The following is a 27,881-nucleotide window of genomic DNA, read 5'->3' on the forward strand; positions in this document are numbered from 1 at the left end:
GGTTACAATAAGTCAGTAAAATTATTTAATCTATATAGGTATGTATTTCATCATTAAATGTAAAATAAATTGTATATTTATATTCATCATCAGCATCGCCCACTATCCATGTTCTCACGGCACAGGATGAAGCCCTCATGCAGCAGTGGATCAACAGAAGGGCTGTACGCGCACACATCACGCCTAGGCACATTGTGCTACACGTACCGCTTTGTGTCGCACGTGCATTTCCCAAGTTACATGCGGTGCAGTTTACGCAGTTGACCATCCTTCGCCTGCGTGCGCCACCCACTCCCGTCTCTTCCCACTCCGTCACGGCTACACACCGCACTGATAACCAAACTCGAGCTCTGGTCACAACCTTATCTGCGTGCGCAGACGAGCGCCGTCAACGCTTTCTCACCTTTAGCCGACCCAGCCTCCCCACTCGCTGACCCCCCCCGCATCACACGAAGCAGCCCGCATTATGAGTTTTGCTCCGATTTCGAAAGCGGAGACAGAAACACGCTGAAGGCGGCAGGTGCAGCGGGTAAACAGAGGGGAGTCTGAGCAACTCCGGCTCTCCCAAGACATCATGCTTCCCTCTTGCTTCGTTATGGCGGGTAAGCGCTACCTACACACGCGCATATGCACAAAGTACAGAGAGGCCTTGCCTTTAAACACCAGGTGGTGCAGTCATGCCTGACTGCTGAAGAGACAGTGAATACCTAAACCGGCGTTGAAGCGTTGTAATTATTCCCTGACAAGAAAGCCGTGTGACTGAAGAAAAATGTTCTAACACACTTTTCAAAAAATGTACGTGGAGGATACAGATTGTATACTCATGTATGTTATAGTGAATGAGATGTTAACAAAAATAATTCATTTACTATAGTAGTAGTATCGTAATAAACAACTTTGAGCATGCACAATTTTGCGAACGGACCGCATCCTTGGAGCGCAACTCGGAGGCGCGGCGCCCAGATCCGCGCCTCCGAGTGAACATTTCGCTGGATGAGGTGCGCGCTTCGGTGCTGTTCGACAGTCCTTGGTCATCGGATACCATACCAATATGCCCAACTTATTTCAGGATAATTTGAATGACATACGACGATTGCTATGGATCAATAAATACAATGGAATAAGGCAAATGGTGACAATTTAGATTTATTTTTTCTGGCATTTTGACATTTAAAACATTTTTCATGACATAAGCATGTTTCTTAACACGCAACACGAGTTAATGATGTGTTTTTTGTATTATTGACATTGTTGTGGACACTGGAGCAGAGGTGTACATTACAGTACATTGTTCATTTACGATCTATTTCAGTGTAAATGTAACGTTTTCATGACAGTATATGCTACAAGATATTAAACCATAATAACCACACTGGGCTCTTTAAAATGATCAGAAATTTTACAAGTGAAACTTAGATTTTTTATGTTTTAAATCCAATGTTACACGACCTGCTTTGTTTGTGCCTCTGAGCCAGTGGTGAAAATTCCACATTCCTATGGTGGGAACCAGTCCACATATAGGCTATTCACTGTGAATACACAATTGCATTAATTCACTGCATGATTGCGTTCACATATACGGTGTGTATAGCCACAGCGTTAACAGTGCTGGGTGACACTGAGCTTAGAGTGCTCGACTCACAGTCAGCAGTTTGCAAGGTGAATTATCCATTCGTGAGTTATTATCCCTCAGTTTATCATCCCTCCAAGGTCAATAAAACGAGTACCACTTTGTGGGAGGACATGGGAAAATGGAGTTAATAAAACTCACTCAATCACCAACGTAGATGCCGTTCGTTGCCAAAGAGAAACACGCTCACACCACGGACAGGCATGTGTGGGGGTCGCTAGCCCCCGAAATCCCTCCCTCGATAATGCTAACGGCCGGGCTAGCATCATCAATCGCCCCCCTGCTGCTAAGCGAACCGCTGCTGAGTTCCTCACCCATGGTGTGGGAGCCGTCGCCCGAGGATTCCCCTCCACCGCGGGTCCGCGTAGCAGGCATGGTTAATTACGTACGCGCACACCCACACACACAGCTCTGTACGACAAGATCACGCGAGACCACGCTTCGCTATTAATGATTTATTACCTGGTAACTAATGTTCAATCAGTGAGTCGACGAGGCTGGCCTATTCCACTAAACCGGCACCTATTCCCTATTTATCGGCTATGATTCTAATTCACCTTCTTACTCACTGTTAAGTGTCCACGGCGGTCCGCTGATCCCGGTGTTAACCGCGTGCCTCGGTGCGTCGCACGGACGTCCGGGTCGCTGGCTCGAGCTGCGTCTGGTCGCCTGGCGCTGGAGTAAGAGAGCGATTTCCCCTCTGCGCTCCTCTATTTATCCTCCCTACCTCCAAAAGGGATGCTGCGCTGAACAATGGGCTCGTGCACCCCAAGCCCGCGCACGGCAGTCCCCAGGCGCTGTTGATATGCTAATCAGTGAGCGACGTTGGCGGCGTACATCCTAATTACTCCCTTACCCTTCCTAACAATGGGGCCTGCGCGCTCAAGCGCAATTATCCCAACCCCCCATGACTATGCGCAACAGCCCCTGTGACCCCGCTATTCATGCTGTCTCGTGCCTCCCCTGCTTGCCCCGTCGACTCGTGGGGGTGTGTGTGGGGGGAAATGCGCCTCAACCGCGGTGGCCGAATGCCCCACGCCGCGACCATACCATATTAAGGCCGGCAGCAGCGCCGCGGTACCACGTAGCACGGGGGAGGTCATCCAATTCCCTGATCGCCGGAAACCGTGAGAATTAATCCCGATAAGGGTCTCTCGGATAAAAACCGGTCGATCAGGTAACCTTCCCTTCCAGCTCTATGGGGGGGGGGGGGGGGATGCGTGCGGGTGTGTGCTTATGTGGGGCGGGTGATGGGGGGCAGTGCGGTGGGGGAAGCCGGGCGGCTCCCTGGCTCGGCAGAGCGGCCCCGTCGCTGTGGCACCACATAGCCCCCCGGGGTGCCAGTCCCCGTCCCGGGTTGACTTGAGCACCTCGCCTGGGTTGCCCCCACGAGGTATCGCCGCGGGGTCCGCGGGATTCGCCCGGCCCTTGTGGCTGGCCTCGGGGGTGGCGGCTCCGTCTCCTGGGGCTCCGGCGGTGGTCTCCTCCTCCATTCCAACGGCTCCCCTCGGCCTCTGGCACCTGCGGGCTGGGGAACAAACTCAGAAGCGGTGGGGTTTAAGGGTCGCCGTCCTCGTCGCCCCCGGCCCCGCCCGGGGCCCCTCGGAGCCCTGGGCTCCGTGGGGCCCATATACTGCGCGAGGCCCCCGGGCACGGGGGATGCGGGTACTCCGGGATTTTGGGGCCTTCGGGTGACGGGGTTCTCTCTCGCCGGGGCCGCTTTCCACGGTTTTAAGCGGCGGACATTGACCACCGTCTCTCGACCCCTCTCCCCGCCATCAATTAGTACCGTCCAGGGGGAGATCTGTCGCACCACGGTCCAGGGTCCCCGCCAGTAGGTCGTCAGTTTCCCCACCTGCCCGGCCCCGACGCGAGGGGTGTGTAGCCACACCTTAGCACCTGTCAGGAACAAGGGGGGTTCCATGCGGGGTCGGGTGCCCTGTTCCTGCCGCCGATGCGCGGCTTCCCCTTGCGGGTATGCTCGGCCTCGGGCTTCTCGTAGGGTCTCCAACAGGTGTTCCACGGGGCGGCTTCCCTCCTCCGGCTGGGGGGAAGGGACGCCGAATAGCAGATCTGCGGGTAAACGAGACTCACGGCCGAACATCATTAAAAACGGGGTTTGTCCCGTCGACGTGTGTACGGTGGTGGCGTAGGCGAAAAGGGCGTAGGGGAGGTGTTCATCCCAATCCCGTTGATTTGCGGCCGCCATACGTTTGAGTTTCCCCGATAAAGTCTGATTCATGCGCTCCACCATCCCGTTCGCCTGGGGGTGGTACGCTGTGGTTCGGTCCTTCTGGATTCCGAACTCTCGGCACAGTGCCTGGAACAACTCGGCCTCGAACTCGCTACCCTGGTCGGTGAGGACTCGTTCTGGGATCCCGTGCTTAAGTACGTAGTGTTCCACAAATGCCCGGGCCACCACCAAGGCCGTTTTATCAGGGATGGCCACTGCCACAGGGTAGCGGGTGAAATACTCTACTGCGACTAGGATATATCGGTTGCCTCGATGGGATCGCGGGAATGGCCCCTGTAGGTCGATCCCGACCAGCTGATTCGTGCGGCTGACGCGGAACGGCCTTAGGGGTACCTGGTATCGTGCCGGTTTCGGCCCGCACTGCTGACAGGCGCGGCAGCCCTGTACCCAGGCCGCCACGTCTTGTGCCAATTTGGGCCAGAGATACTGGCGACGCAGGGTCTCTCGAGTACGTCGTTCCCCATCGTGGCCCCCGAGTGGGTGGTCATGCACCAGCCGTAGCAGCTGGGGTCGCACCTGGGCAGGAACACAGATGCACCCCGGCTGGCCGGCCTCGGTTAACTCCCGTACCACTCCGTTCCGCACACACAACCGGGCATACAAACCGCTCCAGGGTCCTGGTAGGGCGCTCTTTTCCTCCCGCAGTGCCGCCTCCACTGCCGCCAGATCCGGATCTCGCTGCTGGGTCTGTCTCAGCTGCTCGTCGTTTAGGCCCGGGAAGGCGCAGCCGACGTCCTCCTGGATCCGTCCAATCGGGTCCCGAGCCGCGGGTCCCGCGCTTGCCGGGCGGTCGACGGGATCCTCAGTGTCACCTGTGAGGGTTTCCGTGGCGCACACTGCACTCTCTCTCGCTGGGGGGGGGTCAGTGGCCGCGGCCTCTCGGGGGTCCGTTGCCTGCCGGCAGCGTCCCCCCGTGAAACACGGGCAGGCCTCCTCCGCCCTCGTCTCGGCGTACACCGTGGGTCGCCTCGACAAGGCGTCCGCGTTTGCATGCGTCCGGCCAGCCCGATACTCGATTTGCAGGTTGTACTCCTGCAACTGCGCCAACCACCGGGCCATCTGCCCCCGCGGCTCCTTGAATGTAAGAAGAAACTGCAGAGCATAATGGTCAGTGCGTACGCGACATCTCCTGCCGTACAAATACGGCCGGAACTGTTTGCATGCGAAAATCACGGCGTACAACTCTTGGCGGGTCACGCAATAGTTCAGCTCGGCCCCACTCAAGGTCCGGCTGGCGTACGCGATGACTCGTTCCGTCCCATCCTGTACCTGTGACAACACCGCGCCCAGCCCGCTGCTGCAGGCGTCGGTGTCCAAAATAAAATCGGTGGTAAAATCGGGGAAAGCGAGGGTGGGGGCGTGGGTGAGGTGGTCTTTGAGAGTGGTGAAGGCCGTCTGGCAGGCCCCCGTCCACTGATAGGGGTGCTTAGGGGAGGTGAGTTGGGTGAGGGGGCGTGCAATCTCGCTGAATCCCTTTACAAATCGACGATAATAGGTGGCGAGCCCCAAAAATGATCTGATCTCCGTCAGATTCCTTGGCCGTGGCCACTCCACTACGGCGCGTACCTTCTCCGGATCGGTGCGCACGCCTGCCTCGCTGACGCGATGCCCGAGGTACCCCACCTCGCGTTGTGCGATGTAACACTTACGTGGCTTGAGCTTGAGATGAGCCGCTCGCAGTCGCTGGAACACCTCTCGAAGCCTGGACCAATGCTCAGACAAAGATCTACTGAACACTATCACATCGTCCAAGTAAATCAGGCACTGTTCCCATTGCAAACCCCGCATCACCAACTCCATCAACCGCTGGAACGTCGCGGGCGCGTTAGTGAGTCCGAACGGCAACACTCGAAACTCAAACAGGCCCATCGGGGTGGTAAATGCTGTTTTTGGCCGATCCTCCTCCGTCATCTCCACCTGCCAGTAACCGGACGCCAGATCGAGGGTGGAAAAATACCGCGCTCCTGCGAGACTGTCGAAGGTGTCGTCGATGCGGGGTATGGGGAAGGCATCGCCGAGCGTGACTGCATTTAGTTTACGGTAATCGACGCAGAACCGGGTTGACCCATCCTTTTTCGTTACTAGTACCACTGGGGCTGACCAGGGGCTCGCCGAGGGCTGAATTATGTTATCGCGAAGCATGTCCCCAACCGCCTCCTTGATCTGGGTGCGTTCGGGTGCGCCCACTCGGTACGCAGGGAGTTTGATGGGTCGGGCTGCACCGGTGTCAATTTGGTGCTTAACAAGGTCGGTCCGACCCACGTCTGAGTCGTGTTCGCTGAACACGTCGGCATACTCCCGCAGTAACTCGCGCAGCCGATCGGCCTCTCCCTTAGGTAAGTCCGCCCATGGTACATGTAACGCGTCGAGCAGGGGAACGACCTCGGCTCGGGGAGTCGGGCCGACTCGCCAGGCCAGGTCCTGCTCACCCTCAGGACGACCGGGGTCCTCAGCCCAGAGTGCGAACACCGAGTCGTTAGAGTGGCGTGCGTGCAGGGGGTGTACTGTGGCTATCGGGGTGCGCCGTCGCAGTATCGCTGGGGTATTGTGGGGGTTAAACATCCGCATAAACAATCGGTCCCCATCTGCGTTTACCAACGTGGCGGATCCCACAACCCCATACCGTTTTGCCAACTCCGGGTGAGGAGTTAGCATTACCTCCCCTGATGGTCGGAGCGCGGGGTCGGTGGGGGATGTTGCCACCGGCACCAGCATCTCGGTGAGCGGGCCGATGGTGACTGCCGTCGCCAGGATAGCGGCCACAGGTGCAAAGCGGCGGCGAGTTGGTTCTCGTCCCAGGAACGGTATCCGCTCGCCGTTGCTCTCCATGGTGGCGCATCGCTGGCGGGGTTGCACGTTGAGTCCCAACCGTTCTAGGAGGTCGGTGCCTGCGATACACTCGTGACACAACGCACTCGACACGTAGAACTCCTGCGTGCACACCTGGCTGCCTATGCGGACCTCTAGGGTGGCTCTCCCCAGCAGCCCCATTCCGGCTCCGCTCGCAGTGTGCAGCGCGCGGTCCGGGGCCTGCAGGTGACGCACGTCGACCCCGATCGCGCTGCAGTGCGCTGCGCTCACGAGCGAGGCCACCGCCCCCGTGTCCAGCAGGATTCGGGTACGCACTCCGTTAACCTCCCCTTCCACCAGCGACGTGGCCCCCGTGATCCCTGCCACCAGCTCCCGTAGCCAGTCGCCGGGAGTCACCGTTTCCGTGGGCGTTGTTGCTGGAACCTGTGTGGAGATCACTCGCTCGCCATTATTCTCATTATCGTCTATTTGTATCGGGACCGCGTCGATTGCACCCCTAGTTGGTCCGCTTTCTAGGGGGCGTTGGAGTTTAACCCCCGCATCTGCCTAGCTCGGGTGATTTCAGGACAGTCTCTCACTAAATGCCCTCGGCGATCGCACATATAACATGCCCGAGGAGGGGGGGCGGCTCCGTAGTGGGCCCCCTGCCCACTCCCTCTCCCTCCCCCAGTACGCAGTTGTCCCAAATCGGACTCTAATTGGGACACCCTCCCGGCTAGCCCCCCTACCGTGGAACGTAGTTCACCCATCTCAGACTGGAGGGTCTTCATATTTTTATTTGCTTCCTCGCGTACCTGGGTTACCCTCTCACCTACTTGGTTTATCATATCTCCCATACCGGCCTGTAACCCAGCTACCCACCCCGGGGTTTTCTCGCTGGGTCTCTGGGGCTCCCTTGCCCGTCCCCTTCCTGCGATGGCGAGCTCCTCCTCCTCGTCCGAGAGTAGGCTCGCTACGGCGCACTCTCGTCCCCTCCCTCGAGGCTGCGCGCGCTCACCCGAGAGCTTCTCGCATTTGCGCGCGCGCTCGACAAGTGTGTTAAAGGAGAGGCGTGCACCGTCTATATTTGGCTGCCACCACGGGGTGCGTGCCAAATATCGCTGGACCTTCCCGGCAGCGAGGCTCTCAATTACTTTCGCGTCATGCTCCGGGTACGCGAGCTGGGTCAACATGCGTACGTCCTCGGCGTAATCTCGCAGATCCTCGCCGGGCTGACGGCGGCGTGCCTCTAAGGCCGCCTGCGCCTCCTCCTCGTCATAGGTGCCGAAGCGCCGTTCGAGTTCGCACATTAATTTTTCCCACTGAGTTTGTGTGCTTGTGGGCAAAGCTTCCACAAAGTCAGCTGCTCGCCCATCTAAATGTATCTCTAACTGCTGCAACGCCTCCTCATCCGACCACCCATTAACCTTTTTAGCCCCCCTGATGCTGCGGGCAAACGATTTCCATGATGGAATTCCTTTGCCCGTAAATGTGCATTTGATTTTAACCTGGGTTGGGGGGCCTCTTTCCCTTGGGGCCGCGGGGGATCGTCCCGTTTCTGACACCAATATGTGGGGGTCGCTAGCCCCCGAAATCCCTCCCTCGATAATGCTAACGGCCGGGCTAGCATCATCAATCGCCCCCCTGCTGCTAAGCGAACCGCTGCTGAGTTCCTCACCCATGGTGTGGGAGCCGTCGCCCGAGGATTCCCCTCCACCGCGGGTCCGCGTAGCAGGCATGGTTAATTACGTACGCGCACACCCACACACACAGCTCTGTACGACAAGATCACGCGAGACCACGCTTCGCTATTAATGATTTATTACCTGGTAACTAATGTTCAATCAGTGAGTCGACGAGGCTGGCCTATTCCACTAAACCGGCACCTATTCCCTATTTATCGGCTATGATTCTAATTCACCTTCTTACTCACTGTTAAGTGTCCACGGCGGTCCGCTGATCCCGGTGTTAACCGCGTGCCTCGGTGCGTCGCACGGACGTCCGGGTCGCTGGCTCGAGCTGCGTCTGGTCGCCTGGCGCTGGAGTAAGAGAGCGATTTCCCCTCTGCGCTCCTCTATTTATCCTCCCTACCTCCAAAAGGGATGCTGCGCTGAACAATGGGCTCGTGCACCCCAAGCCCGCGCACGGCAGTCCCCAGGCGCTGTTGATATGCTAATCAGTGAGCGACGTTGGCGGCGTACATCCTAATTACTCCCTTACCCTTCCTAACAATGGGGCCTGCGCGCTCAAGCGCAATTATCCCAACCCCCCATGACTATGCGCAACAGCCCCTGTGACCCCGCTATTCATGCTGTCTCGTGCCTCCCCTGCTTGCCCCGTCGACTCGTGGGGGTGTGTGTGGGGGGAAATGCGCCTCAACCGCGGTGGCCGAATGCCCCACGCCGCGACCATACCATATTAAGGCCGGCAGCAGCGCCGCGGTACCACGTAGCACGGGGGAGGTCATCCAATTCCCTGATCGCCGGAAACCGTGAGAATTAATCCCGATAAGGGTCTCTCGGATAAAAACCGGGCGATCAGGTAACCTTCCCTTCCAGCTCTATGGGGGGGGGGGGGGGGGGGGGGATGCGTGCGGGTGTGTGCTTATGTGGGGCGGGTGATGGGGGGCAGTGCGGTGGGGGAAGCCGGGCGGCTCCCTGGCTCGGCAGAGCGGCCCCGTCGCTGTGGCACCACACATGCAGAACAACATTAACCCAATGGCATTGTTTGGAAATTGCCAAATACTGTTGTGTATGCAAAGGACCCTAGCACAATAATTCTTACCGAGGGGTCTTACATCGTAAGTAGCACCACTTACCCTTCCTTGCCTTTGGCTGGTGGAAAACGGAAGGTGGACATTTTTGCAAACTGCTATTGGCTGTTATGGCCGCTCAGAGGCCAGTTGCCAGTGATAGTGCAACAATAACTTTTTTTTTTTTTACCCAAGGTGTATACAACTGGACACACACACACCAGTGGCCCCACCACGTCTTAATCTAATAATCTAGCGTTGGTGTGGCAAGCGTCACGTGGATTCTACATTTATTTCCCATAAGGCAGAAATGCCCGTTTAAAGATGTCGCATGGCAAAGGGTAAGCTAGCGGTTGCTGTTCACTCCAGTGTTACATCGCATTGTGACAGAAATACATCCAAACATTGAAATGACACTGTTACCGAGATTTACTTTCAGGCTACATTATATATTTGTGTTCCTTTTCGTACTGGTAAAACTACGGTTTGTGCTTTTTGCATGTGATGTATTATTTGCAGACTTTGCTTACACATAGGTGCCCCCTCCATTAATTTAAACTAAAATGGCAAATGTTCTGCATTGAGGATAAATGATCAGTGATATGCTATGATTATTGTGCTTTGAGAGAGTGGATTCAACAACTCAGTAGTGCACTCCGTTGACATGAATCAAATGCAGCTACTCTTTTTTTTATTCCCACTTAAATATACTTTTTTAAACAACTTATTCTGTTAGCAGTTTCATAGCCAAATTTGGTCAGTTATCAAACAAAAAACTGCTGAATTATCAATTCCTGACATCTTGCTGGAGCCAGATACCTCTAGGAGCCAGTTATATGTATTCCTCTCAAGTACACTATTGTGACATTGGTGAGCACAAAGTCAGCGAGGATGATCATGTTATAACATATTAATTATCAGTTTGTTTGCATGTTCACCACAAGTACGTGTGGTGAATACAGACTTAATGCAGACTTTATTCCTTGCAAAATGTATATATTTGGTGTTTGAGCATCTTAACCACCTGTTTTATTGCTTGAACGGGTAAAACCTATTCTTATTTTTCATATAACATTATAATGTTGCAACAGTCCTGTAGGGTTGGGGGGGGGGGCTGGAGAAATGGTTGAACCCCTCACTGATGAGGCCACAGGACCCCTTTCCAAATTCTTAACATTTGTTTAAAGTAACGTCTGGAGAAGCAAGCAAGTCAGCTACAAGACCAAACTGACTGTCTTAAGAACATGCATGTTCAGTACAGCTTTGTATGCCTGCGAGACTTGCACATTAAAAAAGACTGACAGGGACAACATGTATTGCTGCAGAAGGATACTGCATCTAAGCTGGAACCAAAGCGTGACTAATGTAGAAGTGAGAAAAATGTTGCACATAGAAGAAGACCTGATGATGCGGGCAGTGATGATAAGGAAACTGGCACTATATGGACACATATGTAGGATTAACAACACGAAAATGAAGAGTGTTGATCATAAAAAAGGAATGGGACTGGAAAGAGAGGAAGACCTAAGAGAGAAAGGCTTGATGACCACATAAGAGATTGGTGATATAATGATTTGGCACTACTTTAGCATATTGGCACTACAAGACAGAGGAAAGTGGAAACAAATGATGAAGTGAGCAGTGGACACCTACGGACTATCTACCCATGGATCGTGATGATGATGAAAGTTTGTTTAACATTGACTGTGTCATGAACCCCCTCAGCTTTAGTATGAACCACTTTAAACATGGTCACGCTATAGAGTTGTTTTGCTATATTAATATGGAAGTATCATTTGCATATATGGCATATGAAACCTTGGTGAGTTTAACATTATTCGCAGGTGTATGCATGTACTGTATGTGTATATGCAAAACAGATGTATGTTTCTCATTGTGGATTAAGTCAGCTCATTTTCCAGTCAGGGTTAATAAAATGAGGACCAATTAGTGGAAGTCGTTCATATTTGTCATGTAGCGTTGAATGACCACTTCGTGGCAATATTGAGTTTCTAGCATTGGAAACTGTAGCAACTTCGATTATTTATATTATAATAATCATAATCCATGATCTATCCACTATTGTATAAAGGCCTCCCCAAACTGTTGTAATTATATTTTGACTTAAAACTTTCGTGACTCAGGAATTCATATTCTATGGTTCTTTCGGTAAAGTCACGTAGATAAAAGAAAAAATAATAACAATAAAATAATAGAAATGAAAATAAAGTTTATAAAAATAATCAAAATATGACGACCACTTGTGTTGCGATCGAAACGTCGTGATATTTTTTATTATTTTTATTCACTTTATTTTCATTTTCATTATTTTATCGTTATTTTTTCTATCTACGTGACTTTACCGAAAGAACCATAGGATATGTTGCTATTATTTAAACGTTTACATTTCAAAGGCTTTGTTGGAAATGGTTTTATGATCAGAAAACATACCAACATTTTATATTACAAATGGCGTTATTTTCCAGACACAATTATCAAATGTTCCATCCAGCAACATGTAACAATGGCCATTCATCTGCCTTTTTCTATACATTACGAATATAGCCTACAGTGTTACATTCTCATTTTATGAATTAACTAGCAGCCCGCCTGCCCTTTTGGGAGTGTTTGTCCATCCCTCCCTCCAGCCAGCAAAACCTGTGTTCAATACTGTCGAGTACGATACAATGGAGCGTGGGCTCCGGGTAGAGGGTAAATGAAAAGTGGTTAAAAACAATTGCAGTTATATCATTGCCTACTTTACAGGATGGGAGATATTTATAATCGAAGCGAATGGTGGTGATTGTGATGGTGATAATGGTGGTGGGGATTGTAACAACTTTGATGATGATGACAAAACCGACTTGTTACGTTTGTTTTAGAATCGATGGTCGTGACATGCTTTGTGATAATGGTGATGACGACCATGATGATGATGTTGTGTTCTGACCCTCAGTGATCCTGCTGAAGGCTGCTGCGTCCACCAGGCCGACATCTCAAGTACAAGCCGGGGAAACGGCCAAATTAACGTGCAAGGACGCGACAGAATTTAAATATGTGAAGTGGTTGAAGGTGAAACATAGACGCGACTCATTACACATCAACACGCGGCGTTTTGCACACCACATGTCGCAGAATATACAACACGCAGCATTACAATATACAACATGCAGCATCACAATATACAACATGCAGCATTACAATATACAACATGCAGTATTACAATATACAACATGCAGCATGACAATATACAACATGCAGCATTACAATATACAACATTACAATATACAACATGCAGCATCACAATATACAACATGCAGTATTACAATATACAACATGCAGTATTACAATATACAACATGCAGCATTACAATATACAACATGCAGCATCATAATATACAACATGCAGCATCACAATATACAACATGCAGCATCACAATATACAACACGCAGCATTACAATATACAACATGCAGCATCACAATATACAACATGCAGTATCACAATATACAACATGCAGCATCACAATATACAACACCCAGCATTACAATACACAACATGCAGCATCACAATATACAACATACAGCATCACAATATACAACATGCAGCATCACAATATACAACATGCAGCATTACAATATACAACATGCAGTATTACAATATACAACCTGCAGCATCACAATATACAACATGCAGCATCACAATATACAACATGCAGTATTACAATATTCAACATGCAGCATTACAATATACAACATGCAGCATCACAATATACAACATGCAGCATCACAATATACAACATGCAGTATTACAATATTCAACATGCAGCATCACAATATACAACATGCAGCATCACAATATACAACATGCAGTATTACAATACACAACATGCAGCATCACAATATACAACATGCAGCATTACAATATACAACATGCAGTATTACAATATACAACATGCAGCATCACAATATACAACATGCAGTATTACAATATACAACATGCAGTATTACAATATACAACATGCAGTATCACAATATACAACATGCAGCATCACAATATACAACATGCAGCATCACAATACACAACATGCAGTATCACAATATACAACATGCAGCATCACAATACACAACATGCAGTATCACAATATACAACATGCAGTATCACAATATACAACATGCAGCATTACAATACACAACATGCAGTATCACAATATACAACATGCAGCATCACAATATACAACATGCAGTATCACAATATACAACATGCAGCATTACAATACACAACATGCAGTATCACAATATACAACATGCAGCATCACAATACACAACATGCAGTATCACAATATACAACATGCAGTATTGCAATATACAACATGCAGCATCACAATACACAACATGCAGTATCACAATATAAAACATGCAGTATCACAATATACAACATGCAGCATTACAATACACAACATGCAGTATCACAATACACAACATGCAGCATCACAATACACAACATGCAGTATCACAATATACAACATGCAGCATCACAATACACAACATGCAGTATCACAATATACAACATGCAGCATTACAATACACAACATGCAGTATTACAATACACAACATGCAGTATCACAATATACAACAATGTCATGGAACACCAACACCGCAGTGTGTGCTAACTACACTCTCTGGCACCATGTCTGTCCAGTGCTCGCCGAGCTGCGTTGGTTTCTGTTTGCCGAACAACTGCATTGCACACAAAGTGCTTGCCACAAATGAACCAAAACGTCGAGCTTGATCTCGTCCAGGAGCACAAACCATCACGCAAACTCCGGTCTGCAATGCTCTTCCAACAATTAGGAAGCCACTGGAGCTACATTTACACTTTTAAGTCGAGACGGAAAACTAATTTCTTTTGAACATTTTTTTTTTGTGTTTAGTTGTCCTTCCCCAGCACCTCCGATCAGCACGGTAGGATACGTACGGTGTGAAAGAAGTTCTACATGCACACACGCCGTGACCACACAGCATGTAGTCGTCAGTCGTCGACGTGCAGACTGAGGCCAAGGGTGGGAAAAACTCGATTTTTGTGTGTGCAAATTTTATCGGGTTATTGGTTTTTATATATATAAAAAAAAAAGATTTTGTCGAAAAAAAACCCCCATGGTTTTAATCCGGCAAGTCAAGTTGTCGTCAATCGGCGCCAGAGTCATCGGATTCGCTGTCCTCTTCGATCATCTCGACCGCGCCGGCGAAGAAGTCGTGAATGTTGCTCTTGACGAAGACGACCTTCTACACCGACTTCACGCTCGGGCTGCTCCTCAGCTCGGAGTGAACGAAGGCCGTGGTGGAGAAGTTCCTCTCGGATGCGGCACTGGACGTGGCAATGCTGGACAGCTTGACGGCGATCTTTTGCATGCTCGGCTTAGCTTCCCAGTTTTGATAAGATGGGGTGCATTGCGAGCGCTACTCGACATGCACCGCACACCTCCCCACACAGCGACACGTGCAGTCCCACTGCGGTACACCGGGAGTTGCCACCTCTCCTGCTTTTCCCTGGATCATAATGCACCACTCAAGGCAATGCATTTACAGGCAGTTCTCCCCTCTCTCGGTTTTTGTGAGATATTCCTCATCCCAGTTGTTGTTGCTGCACCTCAGCGAAACTGTGCATGATGCGACACGTATTTGTGAATGCGTGCGTGCAGGACGGTAAGCGGCTCCTCTACGCAAAGAAAGATGACGTGACGATCGACTGGCCTCACCTCAAGCACCTGGCCGCCACACAGCCGTGGACAAAGTGGCGCGTGCTGACGATCCCCAACGTGTCGCTCACGCACGCCGGAAATTACACCTGCCAGATCGACATCAACGACTCCTTCCACTCCACCACCACCTTGCTAACCGTCATAGGTCAGAACACAATGTTTTGTGCTGGGGTTTTATAGCTGAGAATCGCAAATTATCACGCTGGGCGACAATACAGGAAACCTGGGTTTGATTTTGCAGCTCTTGCACTTTTGCGGAAAGCGGAATGTCTGAGACTTCCCTGGGCCTCAATTGAGCTTTAACAGAGTACTTGTTACTGTGCGAAGAGCGGAGACACACGTGGACTCTGCTACTTGTTTGACATTGGTCAATGTCCGTACAGTGTTGCACGTTTCACGTCAACAAAGGTGTCTCAGAGCACTTGGCATTAAATAAAATGTACATGAATTTACAAACACAACACAAAATATTCCACATGTAGTTGAACATAAAGCAACGTGTAATGAGGCAATATAAATGTAAAACAAATGACACATTTGATTATGATTACGACAAATTAATAAAGTATTTGTATAATAACAGTAATAGCAGATTCTCAGCTCACCTCGTGTATTTGTACTAAATTACAGATGCATCCGAAGAGGTAGCTTTATAGAAGAAAAAAATAATCTATGCCGCTTAAATGGCTTCCCCAGAAAATGGTACTTATTGTATCCACCTTGGAGGGATGATAGGCCGAGTCAACCCACAACCAAGATTTTGATTAATGTATTCTTAGAGAGTGCTGATGCCAACGTCCTAACCCCCATCCACAGAGAGACAAATGACGACGCCAGGCCCGGCGTCGACCGCGAGGTCCCCGCTACCCGTCCAGGATGGCCGCAACACGACGAGGGCTAAAGCGGTGGCGCCGGAGATGCACGGCCCAGTCACCAGCAGCGTCATGAAGTTCTCCCTCCTCGCCGTCGGCCTTGCGCTTGCCATCACGTGGATCGCGTGCGCCGCTTTTGCGGTCTTCAAGAAGGTACGGCCACGTCCAAGCCTCTCTCTGTAGCTTGGGCAGTCATCGCGCGCTGCCAAAGGGACTGAGAGAGAACGTCTCTCACCCACTGTGGGCATTGCTGGGGAGTAATGTGCATGTCAAATTGCCAAGGCAGGTACTTGTAATCATGCATGATGTTATTTAGTTTTAAACATGTAATACGATTTATGTTGTTCAATACTCTTTTATCCTTGTTTTTACCCCGATTGTGCCATCAGCCTGACGTCACAATGTGAGGCATCCTTTCGGATCTCTGACAGAGCAGTGCGACCCTTTTTGTTGGAGAATGGCCCGCGGAAGTGGATATCACAGAGCTTCCTCTGAGATCCCTTCAAGTGATACTAGGGTCCACACCTATCAATAAGACCAGTCAATGATCCATACTAATCAATGAGACCAATCTATAAATAACAGATACTTATTTATACATTTTTATCAGTTACATATACAGTAAATTCATCTCCGTTAAATTTTCATAAATATGGTTGAAGAACCCTGTCCGATGTAGGGTTGCAACTTGTTCTGGTTTTTCCAGGAACATCTTCTCGTGGTAGCTGTCCTGGGAAATCTAAAAGTCTTCTCGGGACATAAAAAAATCCTTGTTATCATCAATTGTGTGATTAATACATCCCTCACGACAATGTATTTGCAGTCGGTTCTCCCCTCCTCCGGCACTGTGAGCTATTCGTCTCCCGTGATGAGTGCCAATCTGTTGTACCGAAGAGGAGGAGACCCGAGCCGTGTGGCACGGCTTGCTGCCAAGCTCACGGAGCTGATGTCCGCAGGTGCTGCAGCCAAGGCAGAAGAAGGTGGCAGAGGCACTGAGGCTGCTGGGAGGGAACCACAGCCTCACGGTGGTGGGGGGAGTGCCGGTGGAGGGGGTTTACGCACCTCGCGACCTCGCCGACCCGGAGCGGGGTCAGTCCACATCGCTGCAAAGACACGCTCGCACGTTCACACATTAACCCAAGCTGCTGACATAATCATCATCGCCCACTCTTACGGTGAAATAGCTTTTTTGTTATTTGTTTCAATAAAAAAAGTAATTTAAGCAATAACAAAAAGTAATCGTCTCGTGTACGCCAAGTCGCAGTAATTTAGTTATACTCTGCTAGTGGAGCAATGACGCAGGATTAGTGCTCTTTACTGCTAACCACCGTCGTGTTTAATGGAAGATGCGCTGGCTGCGTGCGGCCCCGTGTGCGAGCGCAGACTTGCTGATTCCTGCTCACCGCCTGACTCTCGGCCCCTCGCTGGGCTCGGGAGAGTTCGGCCTGGTGCTCGAGGGGCACGTGAAGGACGGCAGCCTCTGCGGACAGACGCGCGTCGCCGTCAAGATGCCACTCGGTGCGCGACACGGCAGTCCACGGCGTGTTCCCCCCTTCGACCGCCGCTCTGTCGTCACATGTGATTGTCGGCCACTGTCTCTTCGAGCGGCGTGTGCTGCCCTCGCCCGCTTACTAATCTCTGTCCCCGTTTGTTGCGCCCGCACCGCCCGTTGTTAGACGAGGGCGAGCAGTCTCGGGCAGAGCGGTGGCAGCGGTTCGAGCGGGAGGTGCGGGTGATGCTGCACGCGGGCACGCACCAGAACGTTCTCGCCTGCCTGGGCTACAGCAAGGCGCCCAACGGTACGGGATTGCCCGCACAAACACAAATATTCCCCAAAGAGCCTCTAGCAGACGGTTGGAGAAAGTGCTATCAGCGAGCAGCTATGAAGGACGAAGCTGTGCACGAGGTAGCATTGTGGTCTGGACCACACCCTTCTGCCTTTGTTTCCCCGATATTGATGTTTACACGCCGCACAAGATACACAGTTTAGGCTTCGTCGACCAATGAGAGGCCACGACTGGTTGTAATATAAGCCACTAATAGTAGCCGTGGGCGGGAATCGAATTAAAATCACCCGAATCGAAGCTCAGTGCGCAGACCACCACGCTCCCGCTGCCCACACATCGGCACGTGCACCACACTTCACCACACTGGTTAGTGCGGGTTTATGCAGGTGGGCAAAATAGACATGGGACCACAGAAGTACAGTACAACACCGAATGTTGCTGTACTGCCCTGTGCTGACTGACACCCACTGGCTCTCCCCATAGGAATTTAGAATTGTCATCAATTTGTCCAGGGCCACCAATGCAGATGAGGGGCATCCCGTCGCTAACCTCGTCACTTAGACTTGTCACTGCGTTTCAGGTTTTCCCATGGCCATTCTGGAGCTGGCTCCCGGTGGCAACCTGCAGACGTTCCTGCGTGAGTGCCGGGGTCACGTAACGTCGAGGCCGGGCCAGGCTGCCTACGCCGCTGGCAGCTGGGCCAGGGCCGGCAGAGGCTCGGGTCTGAGTGGACAGGATTTCGCCCTGATCGCACGCGGGGTGGCGCACGGGATGGCCCACCTCACCAGGCAGCGTGTGAGTGTTACATGCACGCGCCCTGATGTGCCCACCACAAATACAAAGGTCACCCATATAGCCTGTAACAGACTGTTGGGGCAAGTGCTGTTAGCGAGCATCTATAAAGGTCGGCATGACGAACGAGGTGGTGGGTGGCGAGCATCACGCCTGGCCACCTTTGTCTCCCTAGTGGCGATGTTTACACACTGCACCAGGTACTCATTTAAGGCTGACTCGACCTATTGGAGACCCAGAACCGGGTTAGAGAGTCTTTACTGGTCTTGGCCATGAGCGGGAATCGAAATTCATATCTTTAATATAAAATTAATGACATTTAATTTTTCACATGGCCTAAACACATTATGTTTTATTTTTAAATTGTATTTGGTCTGCAACAATGTAATTACCGAGTCATTATTTAAAGTAACCCTTTGCTCTGGCGCCACGATATACAGCATGGGAGGCGCAGATCGAATTATAACGGATGATTCTGGTTCCCATTGAGACCTAAAGACCAGTGGCATAGCCTCGCAGTGCTATGTGATGAGAAGCAGAGGGCAGTGCAGAAAATAAATCCATTGTTGTCCTGTACTTCTGTGATCCTATGCCTTTGCTTCCCGCCTTTATCCAAGCCGAATTGACCAGCGTGATGAATCTTGATTTGAAGCTTTCGTGACTGCAGGAATACATATTCTTTGGTTCTTTCGGTAAAGTCACGTAGGTATAATGCTAAAATCTCTCTCTAATCTCTCTTTTCCTAATCTCCCCCATTAACACAACTGACGTGCTTGCGTCCGGGGATGGAATTCCTTTCCAGCTCAGACCCCGCTTGCTTGCCCATCGCCACGTAAATAACCTCTTGTTGTTGTAACAGCTCTCTCGCTGGTCCAGTAGTTCCATTGCTGGATTTTTTTTTCCGCCTGAGGATGACCGCTTGTGTTGCGATCGAAACATCGTGATATATTATTTTTTGTTTAATTTTTATACCTACGTGACTTTACCGAAAGAACCAAAGAGGTCAGCGTGATGAAGTACGGTCAAATAGCCCCCACGACCCACACAAAGTATTGAGGCCCTTATCCATTGGTGGATTGAAAAAAGGGTGGTAGAGGTACAAGAGGAGCCTGGAGACAATATGAAGTGTCCCTAGCAGCAGTTTGCAGCGACATACATTGGAATAAATATCTTCCAAAGTGTAATGCTCTCGTGACTGAGGACGTTCAGGAAGGAGGTGTATTGATGCTGGAGAGATGAAGGGCTTAGCCAGTGGCCAACTAATATTTGAAATTGCATCCTGTCGTTATTAGGTCAAGCACTCTGCCCCATGGCAAGCAGGCAAGACGCGTGACGTTGTGTGTGCTTTGTGGTTTGTGCTGTGCAGCTGGTGCATGGAGACGTGGCCACGCGGAACATTCTGATCGGACAGAGCCTCGCACAGTGCAAGGTGTCCGACTTCGGGCTCGCACGCCTTGAGGACGAGCCCGAGCACATCCACGCGCAGGTTTGCCTGCACCACGTTTTGTCTGTCACGTGCTCTGTCAGTGTCTGTCATGTGCTTGCTCAGTGTCTGTCATATATTTACTCACTGTCTGTTATGTACTTGTTCAATATCTTTGGTTGTGTTTATTCAGAATCCATATAATAAATATATTTAGCATCTGTATCTGTGTCAACTGCAGCCTTGGACAATGGTGTTATTTTTAACCCCGCCACCTCTGGCTGTACTGTGCTCATTTTAATGTGAGGTGTCCCTTGGAAAGCACTCGAACACAAAAAGATCCCTGTCCAGAAATGATGAGTGGGTTGAGAGTAATACTAATCATTTATATGTATTTGTAAGGCACCTTCCACTAATGTTTCAAGGCACCTTGTAATAATAAGGTTAAGGAAAGGCCAAGAGAGCAGGAGAACTAAATAGAATTAACGGACGAGTAGGTGTATTATTAAGTGAATGAAGAAGGTTCATCATTACATTTCGATGTGAAAGTTATCTGCGGGAAGATGACACAATACAAGCCACTAAAAGTAATTGGTCAAGTGGCTTCAATGAAAACAGTGTGTGGGTAGTCTCAAACTAATATAAACATGGGCTGTCAAAGTATTTACCAGGATACCCTGCAGATGCACATAACATAACGTGATATTTTGAAGCGAAAGTGTGGACCTCAGACATATGCTGTGTGTGTTTAAGCGAGTGCAACGAACAGTTACACATCACCTTTGATAAGTACGGTTGGCTAAATACGGTGCGAAATAAGTTTAACGTGCATACATGCATACGTGTGTGTGTGTGCTTACGCGAACGTGTGCTGTGTGCACGTACGGCAGGCTCGGGTGCCATTCCGCTGGTACCCCCCTGAGTACTTCTCATCGCGTAGCTACACGCGAGCGGGCGACGTGTGGGCCTATGGAGTGCTGCTGTGGGAGCTCGTCAGCTTTGGTACGCACCGTCGCGCACACACTGCCGCATGCACATGGCACACTCTGTATTGGCTTCGTCACGGCATTGCTGGTGATGGTGAGAGTCAGGATGATGAAGGCAATGTTGGCAAATACTTCTATTGAATATGGTGATGTTGTGGACAGCTCTGCTCTGGTGATGTATATGACAAGAATATTGTTGCCACCGGTGGTGATGTTGACAATTGTGCTGTTGCTGGTGATGTTAGTATGATGATGGCGATGATGTCGGTGACAGCGCTGCTGATGATGTTGTTGGTGACATTGATGATGACGGCGATGTTGAAAGCGCTGTTGCTAATGATTATAGTGATGGTGGTTATGATTCTCTTTCTCTCTCTTCACACAGCCTACACTCCGTATGCGAACATTACGTGCCACGTGATGCTGGGCACGCGGTTGTTGCAGGGACATCGCCTGGCCCGACCACCACACTGCAGCCTTGCCATGTACGTGTGCACGCGCGTGTGTGTGTGTGCATTGGCATTCTTTTTCCTGTGAGTCTGCATGTGGAGACCTGAGATGCAGTTTGTTAAAGTGATGCAGCTGAGCGCCATTACATTATCAGCCAGAGCGGTGACCCAAATGATGCGGTGCACATAAATAAAGTTTCGGTAGTTGCATGGACCAGAGAACGTAGTAGGCAGGTGTTAGAAGGAACAGTGGCTGGTGGTCAAGACTAACAATGAAGTAAGAGGCAAGGGAGGGAACTTGTCAGAGAGGCCATTCACCGTGGAGATGGAGCGATGAAATCAGCTCATGTGCAGGTGCTGGGTGGAGCATTACATCACAGGACTGGCTTGGGGAGGCTGATGATGATGATGGAGCGCATAGAAAAGTTCCAAGTGACAAGTGCGTTGATAGCACAGGTGCTCTTGTGTATTCTCGCAATTTGTTGGTATCACACCGCCACTTGGTATATGGAATGTGTCACAACATTAGCCAAGGTTGTGTGTGTGTAGTTTACCTGGGGTATTAATCAAAAGCCATGCAATGGTTTGGTGACTGATTGCCGGAAGGACACGGGAGTAGTAGCCCCACTATGCTCACAGCATATGTGGATGCCACTTGCGTACTTGGGAATCTTCTGCTGAAGCAGGTCACTCTGCCCTGTTGCAGGAGCTATGAAGCGAGGACGGGTGAGAGGTGGCATTGGCAATGATTTGGCTGTGACGAGCTCTCTTGTGCACATGGGGACCTCAACGGTGTCTCCCTGCCGTTCAGGTACGACCTGATGATGCGCTGTTGGGAGGGGAACCCCCAGCGCCGCCCAGACTTCCAGGAGGTTGCCCGCACCCTGCACACCATCGCCAACTCCCAGCAGGTGAGACCACTACGCAGAGCGCGACGCTTTACACTCGCATAGTCAGCGCCGTGTTACGGTTATTGGGGGCCCAGGATTGTTTTACAATTGGAGGGCCCTTTTTGGATAATCAATTCCTTCCCTTTACTTATTTTACCACCACCCACATACAAAATACGAAACACGACATTATTATTTACCTTCGTTATTTCAGTAATAGTTTTCAAATGTGGTATACGAATTGTAAAGCGAAGTCAAAAGTTAACACCAACAGGACTATTATTGATTTGAAGCTTTTGTGACTGCAGGAATTACTCTTTGGTTCTTTTAGTAAAGTCACGTAGAAAGAAAATAAATTAAATAATAGAATACGACGTTTTAATTGCAACACAAGCAGTCGTCATCAGGTCGAACTAAATTTGAGAGAGACAAAACACAGATACGGAGACACACAGACAGACACACAAGCAGAGAGAGACAACACAGAGACACACAGACAGACACACAAGCAGAGAGAGACAACACAGAGACACACAGAGAGACGCACAAGCAAAGAGAGACAACACAGAGACACACAGACAGACACACAAGCAGAGAGAGACAACACAGAGACACACAGAGAGATGCACAACTGTGTCTCTGTGTCTCTGTGTTGTCTTTCTCTGTTTGTGTGTCTGTCTGTGCGTCTCCGTGTCTGTGTTTTGTCTCTCTCAAATTTAGTTCGACCTGATGACGACTGCTTGTGTTGCAATCAAAACGTCGTATTCTATTATTTAATTTATTTTCTTTCTACGTGACTTTACTAAAAGAACCAAAGAGTAGGACTATTATTATTTTGGCCCACAACAAAGTAATGCTTTGCCTTTAATTACAACATTTTATGCAGGATGTATCATTCATTGTATGTCATGGAGAGGAATTGACCTCCAGTTGCTTAGATCATAGTGCATTTGAAAAACCTTCCACCAAACTCCACCTTATATACATCACACTCTGTACTTTGCACACTATGCACCTCGACCTTAAGACACCATGCTACACTGTTGACTTACAGCAAGGCCGTAGCCATGAAGTCAACATCGGGGGGGGACCAAATCTTCCAGGGTGTCTGGGGGTCCTAACTCAGAAAAATATCTAATTTTGAAAACTAATTTCCTGCCTAAAATATTCAAAAATTCACTAACACATGGGATGGACTTTTTTTTACCAAAATGTCGACTAGTGTATTGTATTACATTGCTCTGTTTGAACTTTTTTACCATGTCTTGTTTCATTGTATGTAATGGCAGAGATTAGGGATTAATAAAATACAACCATAACCGCAATCATATCAACAGAAATCTATGCATTGATTTATATGAAGACAAGTCCAGATGTTGTGGCCAAGGTATAGCAAATTGTTGTTTTTATTTCCATAGCATAGCAATTGTTTTTGTATAGCTATATATTGGGGGGGACATTTTGAGCATATTTGAATATTGGGGGGGATGTGTCCCCTCCAATATATATGTTATAATTACGGCCTTGCCACACCTTGTTAACTTTATCGCGTACGTGATTATGTGATCCCGGACCTTGGATAGCGAGTGATACTTGAACTGGTCCTAGGACTCCCCTCGGTCAACTCAACCTTAAAATAAGTACCGGGTACAGTGTGTAAATATCAGCATTGGGGAGACGAAGGTGACCAGGTATGCTGCTGGCCACTCACCCTCTCATGTAACATGCTGGCCTCCACAGGTGCTTTCTAAAAAGCACTTGCCCCAAGTTTGAATGGCTATAGGGAGAAGCTAAGTTTTTATAATTGTGTACTTAGGTAATGCGTTTATTTGTGCATACAGTAATGCGCTTGATGTATGCAACATCAATGTGTAATTGCAGATTAATATGTGCGACGTGCATCTTTGTGTAATGTATTGATGCGTGTGTTCGTATTTGTGTTCAATTCAGGACTATGTCAATATGGCCGCCTTCAATGCAGAGGGCTACGTGGACCTGGCCCCACAACCTGGCGAGAAGCTGTGAAGAAGCCCATCCGTTCTCAGGCCAACTATGTTCAGCTAATTCAATTGATTTTATTTTATTAATTTCAATTCTCAAAACTCAGAAATAAAAAGGGGTAGTGTTTATCTAAGCAAAATATGTCCATTACAAGAACGGCAACGATCAATGAATGAGGGCCGCGACCACAATACCGCACGATGGTGTTATATCCCACGTCTTTGAAAAAGAGCTTCACAGCTCATAGGATTTCACCAGGATAGATAAAGATTCTGAGGATAAATACACCTCATACTTTGTTAATTTTTATAAATTGATCATTAAGGTAAACGTGTAATTAGATTACTTTACTTTGAAAATACCAAATATCAAATTAGTTTACATTACTGCACTTCTACAGTCTTTACGAGTCGTTAATTTGGTGACCGATTGAATAATAATCCTCCAAACAGACGTCGCGCATGATTGGATCTATGATCTAAAGGTAGTGCAAAATTTACGTACGTATTATAGAAGTGGATTAGTTTAATTTGCGAGTGTCTTTTAATAACTGTGCATCAGGCAACTGCAATGATGTATTGATACAATTGAAGTTCTGACACTCAATAGCCATGCATCAGATTGTGCAAAATTCGATAATTTGCAATTTCTGGTCATTATTTGCTCATAAAAATCTCGTGCATTTATACTAATAGGTGGGGGGGGACAGTGAATGTTAAATGTCTACTGTGAATTGCGACTACTGTATTGTGATTGAAATGGGACCAATGTAATTGGCTCTTATTTTCTCTTCGAATGTCTAAGCCTGTACTCAAGGTTGTAAACCACGTGTTTACACCACTTGTGGTGTATCTATGCATTTAGTACTTAAGTGTCGAGTTTTTACCTCGAAGCATAAATGTGGTAAATGCCTGGGCAGAAGAAGGCCTTAGGCTGGGACTTGCAACCTGCCACAGCCTTTCTAAATTATCACAGTGCAGCTAATAGTGTTATACATAATGAGGCTTTAGTTAAGTCACTGCAAGGAAATTCATTAAATCCTGGAAAGTAGGCTTCCCATGGATAAATATATTAATATGGACATTACATATTATTTTATGTCTCCTCAGCCCCATTTAAACTATTTTAACGCTTTAAATAGCTTGCGTGATTTTATGCTGTTGTCCCAAACACATATATGCTTGTAAATATGACTGAGGTACAATGCGTTTCATATTTTGTTAAAGCCATAGACGATAACCCGACTGCAGACTCCTTCAAAATAAAAAATAATTCCCAGTGGCCTTTGTTAAAAAAAGGCAATGCCCGATCAATTTTAACTGACTTAATTGAATCTCGGTCGTGAAGTCAAAACAAAGTCTCATGGTAAACCATGAATGTCAGATATTAGAGTTTACATCATTTCCTTTCAGTGATTTCAAACCAATCCCCTCATGAGTTTCAAAGAACAATTTACGATGGTAGAAATAAAAAGCATTCTCAGTATTAAAATTGTACATACATTGGTATATTGAAGCTAAAGCATACCCAGGCTTTCCCTGAAAATATCTCTACGTGAGATTCCCCCACACCTCGCAAACAAAGTGCTTGGTGTTTTTGCCAACATTCGCCGCAATGCAGCAGTGGCAAATGAAGGTGCCGTAGCTGCCCGTTTACACTTTTCCTTCTTTATTTGGTCCACTGCATTGTGGGTTCTCTTTAATGTGGAGGGAACGCCTGTTTTGCAGTTGATACTGTATCTAAACAGGGCTAAAGATCCCATAGTTCCAATATTCAGGGTTGTCAGGTCTCACGTCGCACGTGCAACGCACACATTGCTCTCGTTACAATCAGGCTTGGGCTTCATGGCACGACAATATGTTCACCACCAACTATTTTGTCCCTAGTGGACGTCATTGCAATTCCCAGACCTTGACAACGATGCGATCTGTTTTTCCATAATAGGTTGGTTGCTGGTTTGCATTTCTTGACGACCATATAGTAACGATGTTCATGAAATAGCTTCCCAGACAAATAGTGTAGCACTTTGTCAATGTAAAAAAGTCAGGAAAGCTTTCCTGCACCAGCTAATATTCAAAACCATATACCTCTCACGTCGCTTGCATCAGCACACGAGTCACGCACGAACTGGCGGCACTTGTGATTCCTGAGCATTTCACAGACTTGAGAATCTACACTTGTTAATGCCACAGCAAAATCACTTCACTCCTCTCCTGGTCTCACGCCATTGTGAGACAATCCCGCAAAACCCGCCGGGTCAGTGACGCATCCTGCGTCTCCCGAGTTGATCTGTGCCTCGTACAACCTCACATTGGCTGCTGTAAATGTATCATCGCTCGAGAGGTCTTCGTGGTGGACATAACCCACGGATGGGTCATGGTTTACACAGACGTAAACCAGTGGTTCCCAAGCTCTCTGGACCCCTTGGATGATTGTCAACCCTCAAACTAATTGTCGCAGACCTTCATAGAGTATTGACAAATCTGGTGCGTTGTGAAAAAAAAATGAAATCTGCAACAGTTCAGAAATCCAATTCCCATGGTTCGGGGAGCCACCAGTGGGCCTGAGGGCCACAGGTTGGGAGCCACTGCTCGAAATGCAGAGAGACGTCTTGGCGGTACACCGGTCCTCATATCAAAATTTGAACCGACGTTCGTCTTCCGACTGCTTCGACATCACGAGACCTGAGTGACGCTCACCCCGCAAGATTTTCTGACTGGGGATGCGAATCGCGGGAAAATAATTGATTACTGCGTTAAAAAAAAAATGTATACGGTACACCACCGTTATAACCGCCAATACATTAATGGGTCCCTTCCCAGAGATCGGTTCTGTCCTATTGACTAGCATGTTGTAAATTACATCTATATAACCGACGTAAATATATACTTTTCTATCTATATACTGTAATACGGTAATACTCTTTTTAAGCTGTTAGGTACGCATTTGTGCATACATGTCGACTTGTGATGTGCCAACATTGTCAGAGGAAAATGCGACCCATACCTCGGCGGTTCAACATTGATAGCGCGAGGAGCCCCAGACCGCATTGACTTGGCAAAGCTGAATCTTAGCCAAGTCGACGATCACCAAATTCCCGCAGGTGGCTGTGTAGCCTCAGGGTCAAGGCGCCCCCCACTTCGTGCGCGTGGGGCACAGGATCGATTCCCACTGCTGGTAACACACCAAGGTTTTCCTGGTGATTAGCCAAATACGTTACACTCTATCAACCAATGCAATTCTCTGTATATTGTTCATTACAGTAACTCCTACATGGTGCCATATTCGGATCTGCTTTGAAAATCTGATCATTTGAAATGGTTCCAACCTGGCTGAATGTTTTCTCTCCAAGGAGGGAACTCAGAGGTTTGTTTTACGTGGTCTCCATCTGGTTCGCAAAGCCTGTTTTTGATGCATTTGCCAAATGCAAACCTAAATATTATATATACTACTGAACATACATTTACTGTTGATGTAATACATTGGACACCGTGAT

General features: G+C 48.7%; 1 protein-coding gene across 1 annotated transcript; it reads left to right on the forward strand.

The window, feature by feature from the left end:
• The first annotated feature begins 521 nt into the window (after positions 1-521).
• On the forward strand, positions 522-27,855 carry LOC133346944 (tyrosine-protein kinase receptor Tie-1-like). The gene is made up of 13 exons (XM_061558766.1): positions 522-602; positions 12,383-12,498; positions 15,126-15,330; positions 16,002-16,210; positions 17,014-17,146; positions 17,441-17,575; positions 17,734-17,856; positions 18,425-18,639; positions 20,003-20,122; positions 20,950-21,061; positions 21,431-21,530; positions 22,306-22,405; positions 24,335-27,855. The coding sequence occupies exons 1-13, from the start codon at positions 575-577 to the stop codon at positions 24,407-24,409; spliced, it is 1,671 nt and encodes a 556-aa protein (XP_061414750.1). The 5' UTR covers positions 522-574; the 3' UTR covers positions 24,410-27,855.
• The last annotated feature ends 26 nt before the right edge of the window (positions 27,856-27,881 follow it).

This window comes from Lethenteron reissneri, chromosome 25 (assembly GCF_015708825.2).
Source record: "Lethenteron reissneri isolate LAM-NWPU_2019-01 chromosome 25, ASM1570882v1, whole genome shotgun sequence".
Classification (NCBI taxonomy): Eukaryota; Metazoa; Chordata; class Hyperoartia; order Petromyzontiformes; family Petromyzontidae; genus Lethenteron; species Lethenteron reissneri.